This window comes from Larus michahellis (assembly GCF_964199755.1).
Source record: "Larus michahellis chromosome W unlocalized genomic scaffold, bLarMic1.1 SUPER_W_unloc_2, whole genome shotgun sequence".
NCBI classification, from domain to species: domain Eukaryota; kingdom Metazoa; phylum Chordata; class Aves; order Charadriiformes; family Laridae; genus Larus; species Larus michahellis.
This window is the reverse complement of record NW_027435889.1, coordinates 195808-200439: the sequence shown is the minus strand read 5'-3', so window position 1 is coordinate 200439 and position 4632 is coordinate 195808. Positions and strand designations below refer to the sequence as shown.

The 4632-nt window shown below is 57.3% G+C and overlaps 1 protein-coding gene across 1 annotated transcript; it reads right to left on the bottom strand.

The window, feature by feature from the left end:
• Positions 1–1421: 1421 nt before the first annotated feature.
• On the bottom strand, positions 1422–3338 carry LOC141736719 (adenylate cyclase type 10-like). The gene is made up of 3 exons (XM_074571277.1): positions 3327–3338; positions 2207–2511; positions 1422–1611 (listed from the first exon to the last, which is right to left on the bottom strand). Exons 1-3 carry the CDS (start codon positions 3336–3338, stop codon positions 1554–1556), a joined length of 375 nt encoding a protein of 124 aa, XP_074427378.1. The 3' UTR covers positions 1422–1553.
• Between the last annotated feature and the right edge of the window lie 1294 nt (positions 3339–4632).

Below are 4632 nucleotides of genomic sequence, written 5' to 3'. Positions count from 1 at the left end.
CTCACATCTTGTTGGTCTCAGCATTTCTAACATCCCTACAATGTTTTCACACAACCTTCAAACTTACAAAGCCTACATAGTTCTTCGGTGCTTGGAGTGTTCACAGATGACCCCTTTGTACTAAAACTCCTCCAACAGCAGCTTATCTCTTTCACACTATCATCCCATTCCCATATCTGCCATACATCATAAGGCAAAGCCGCAGAATAATGGCATCCCACCCCGTACCTCATGTAGCTTCACAAGCATCCTTATCAGGGAACCACAGATGTTGTATTCTTCACGCCAGCTGCAGCTATTTTCTACCTCAGAAGCCTCTTGATTTTATATTTTTCCTTAATGTGTGAACAGTGCTGTATTTTGTATTTTTAGCCAATTTAGTAATTATTCCACAGAGGGTGACTCTGCAGCACACGGATGCCCGGCCTCCCTCCAGCCCCTGCCCCGGGAAGGGGCCCCAGCACAGCCGCCAGCCGGCAGAGCGGCGCTCGGCCCCTCACCTTTCAAGGGGACGGGCAGCGCGGTGTTCTCCAGGGTCACGCCTGGCCTGAGGAGGCAGACCCTGCCGTCATTCCCCGCCTCGGGGCTCCAAGTTGCTGCGAGGGATGAAGCCTCGACTGCTGATGCTGGGCGGAGCAAGAGAGCACCGATAAGGCAGTTTGCAAAGCGACTCACAGCTCGCGGGCACTTCACGATTCACTTGGGATGGGACAAGTCCCCTCTGACATGGTCCAGTGCCTGCCCTGAATGTGGTGCTCATGAAGCAGAGCAAAACAGTTCCCACCCCAAGCATTTCTTGGCATAGCCCTCCCAAAGATGTTCTGCCTTCACGCCAGCTTTCCCACACAGTCCTTCCGTCAAAGCTTCCCGACCCCCCAGGGGACGACGGAATGCCCCGGGGCAGAAAGCAGCAGCATTGCTGCCTCCGACAGCGCCGCCTCCACAGCCAGGGAAACTGCTGGTGCTAATGCAAGATGTGGCCTCAGTCCTGGCTCTTCCCCAGGCCGTGGCACTCTGGCTGGCATTGCTCTCTCGGATGGCATCACCACCGTTTTCTTCCACTACCAGCACCCTTGTAGGGATTTACGGTTTGGGATTCAAGTTTCCCGAGCTCATCCCCCACCTCAAGCTGGGGTTTGCTCTCAAGTGAGCTAGCCTTTGGCCAAGTTAAACTACATGCCCATTGGAATGCCTAAGAAACACCACAAACACCTGCGCTCCAGAATGATTTCCCCCGTGTTTTAACCCCGCAACCCCCGCCCCAAGAATGTAGGTCCCTCCGAGCCACCAGAACTCACTGCCCCTGCTTTGGCTGCCCCAACAGCAAGGCGCGCAGGAGCCCACACCTCCGCCAGACCAAGATCTGACCCTGCCCAGAGCCATGGGAGAACAACGGGGCAAGACTCTGCTGTGGAGAACGCGCCACAGCAACTCACTAGTCGCAGCCAAGGTGCTTACTGATCAGGCTCTCCCAGTTGTCCTTTGCTTTTCCAGACTGCCTCCGGGTGCAGAACTGGAGCACGCTGTTGGCACGAAGGCAGCGCAGCAGCTCCTCACAGTAATATGGGATCCCTGAGCTGGTTCGGATCAGGAACCTGCACAGGAGCAGACCTGTTGGGGACCAGCACAAGGAAAGTAAGGTGAAACACGGTTCAGGTGGGCGGCCAGTCACTCAGGCATACCAGGGTAGCCAGCACCTTCATCACAGCTACACCTCACTTTGGAAAGGGATCGTCCTCCCGCTGCCTTGGGCTTTTGTGCCCCCTGAACCTCCAGCCTTTGCTGAAGTCCATGGGAAAAGAACTGTGGACAATGCCCAAAGCACAGAGCAGTGATCCCTGCCTTTCTTCTCCTCAGGAGCCTGGAGAGGATGGACCTCTGCCCCGGGGAATCTCCCCCACAGCCCAGCCACCCAGACCAAGGCCTTTTCTGTTCACACGCAGACACGGCTGGGCTCAGGACTCTTCCTCCCTTCCTCCCTGTGCGGCAGCCAAGGCTGACACCTCCCAGGCTGGGTGTCTCGGGAGTTGCCCGCTCTCAGCTCACACCCACCAGGGTGAGGCATAACAAGCCGCCCACGCCTGGCACTCGCTAGAGTCCGGGATGCTTCTAGCGGCCCTGCGCTCCCTTGCCTGGGGGGCTGATTCCCTACCACCGTCGGCAGAGGTTCAGGCCCTCAGGAAGAGCTCCCCTGCCTCCAACTTACCTCACCAGATCCCTGGGGATGCTGACCACTCCGAGGTCCTTGCAGACTTTCTGCATCACAGCTGAAGCTTTCAGCTTGTCCAGATGAAAATAAGTGATTTTCTGGGACATGGCGTTGTCTGCTGCGGCTTTGCGAAAGCTCTCTGTTATCTCGTAGCCCGGGGCTAAGCTCATGACTGTGAAGAGGGAGACTTTTTGGAGCACGGGTAACGTGATGAACCAGGAGTCAGGGTCGATGAAATGGGCATTGTCGATGACAAATATGCCAAAATCTCCTGTAAGGCTCTGAAAAAAAAGCAGGTTGCTCTGAGGGGAATCCAGTGGATTCTCAACTGTCTTCCAGGGGACGAGATTTAGCCTCCGTCTCTTGAGGGAATGCTCTGAAGTCCCTCCCCAGCCACTTTCCTGCTTGGAAGCTCTGCCTTTGGGCTCCAGACCTTATCGGTCCGCCTGCCAGAGCACAGGCCCCCGTGCTCCTTCTGGGAAACAGGCCGAGGGCGAGCAGGACTTCCGAGACAGGCAGCCCTGCTGTCTCTTGGGTCTGGAGTGGGATGAAAAGCACTGAGCTTGGGCTCTTTCATTCTATCCGCGCCTGACCCAGGGGTGAAGGAGGAAAGGCCGTGGCTCCAGAAGCCACCTCCAACTCCCCAAAGAGGCAGAGGCGGGAGCGCAGCACGCAGGTGCTCCCAGGCAGTGTCTCCAGGAGGCTCTGTCGGGAGGCTGCAGTCCAAGGGCCAGGTGCCCTGGCAGAGGGGCTGGAGCGTTCCACGGCTGTCAGGGGATGGGCAGGGGCAGCGTCCCAAAGCTACAGGTGGAAAACCTGTATCTGTGGCCAGCATCCTGGCCTAAAGAGGCCCGATCAGCAAGTAAGTGGCTCTTTCCACAGCCCATCGTGTCCTCAAACGCCAGGATGTTCCTTTGGCCTGAATCCCTGTAGGCATTCGAGCAGCTGACAAAGAGGTCAGTCTCCTGCTTCCGACCTGCGAAGACAAACCAGAAAACGAGCTGCTGGGAGCGTGCTGAAAAGCAAAGAGCCATCCCTTTTGTGGGCACCCTCCACCGCAGCTTCCCTCCCCGCCACCACATTGGCCAGCCTGCCGGCACCCAGGCCTCCTTCCCACCCGCTCGTCCATGCTTGGGCACCTCTGCCTTCCTCAGAGCGCTCGCAGGGCCACCTGGCCCCCTGCCCCACAGCGCAGCCCCCTCGTCCTCTGCCCTCTCCCACAGGCACAGAGATTCCGCCGGCCCCACGCGACTCCCCGCAGAGATCCAGCACAAGGCTGGAAGGGAGGACTGCAGCCGGTTCAGGCAGCTGCGTCCCAAACAGACTCAAAGCATCTCCTCGCTGTGCCGTGAGCCCCACAGCACCTCCCAGGAGCTAAGGCAGTGTCATCTGGACCGTACTGGTTTGGGCTGGGCTGGAGTTAATTTTCTTCGGCAATAGCTCGTACAGGTCTATGTTTTGGATTTGTGACCAAACATTGCTGTTGATAACACAACGATGCTTTAGTTATGGCTGAAGAGCGCCTGCGCAGCGTCGAGGCCTTTTCCGTGGCTCACGCCGCCCCGCTGGCGAGCAGTCTGGGGGTGCACAAGAAGCTGGGAGGGGGCACAGCCGCCACAGCTGACCCCAACTGCCCAAAGGCCTATTCCAGACCATATGACGCCATGCTCAGCAAGAAAATCCGGGGGAAAGGAGGAAGGGGGGGACGTTCGGAGTGATGGCATTTGTCTTCCCAAGTCACTGTCACACATGATGATGCCTTGCTTTCCTGGAAATGGCGAGACGCCTGCCCGCCCATGGGAAGCAGTGAATGAATGCCTGTTTTGCTTTGCGTGTGTGCACAGCTTTTGCTTTCCCTATTAAGCTGTCTGTATCTCATCACAACAGTGTTCTCACTTTAACCCTTCTGATTCTCTTCCCCATCCCACTGTGGGGAGCGAGCGGCTCTGTGGGGCTGAGCTGCCAAGCGGGGTTAGCCCGCAACAGGGCCCAAAACATTCGGCAAGACACCGAGTGAATACAGGCATCCCCTGCGTCCTGACATTCCCATGTCTTCGCCCAGATGCTGCCAAGAAAGGAACTCTGAGGAGTACAAGGAGGAGAACCCACCGCCAAAACTCTCCATCGGTTTGGCAGAAGGAAATCTCTTTCCTGACCCCAAAGACAGGGATCAGTTTAGCCCCCAGGCTGTGAGCAGCTCCACAGTTGAAAGGAACCTTCCTACCAGGTCTGGAAGACGACAGGGAGCAGCAGGCGCCCCACCTCGCTTTCCACCCCAAAAATATCAAGCAAGCAGAGACCAAGACAGGTGACGCTTCCTTAGGGCTGCTGCAGGCAACACCATCCCTGGTAAAAGCCTCTCCCTTCCCAGCAAGGCACTCAAAGTCACCAAGGGGAAGAACCTGGGCTTCAAAAAAGCGAGG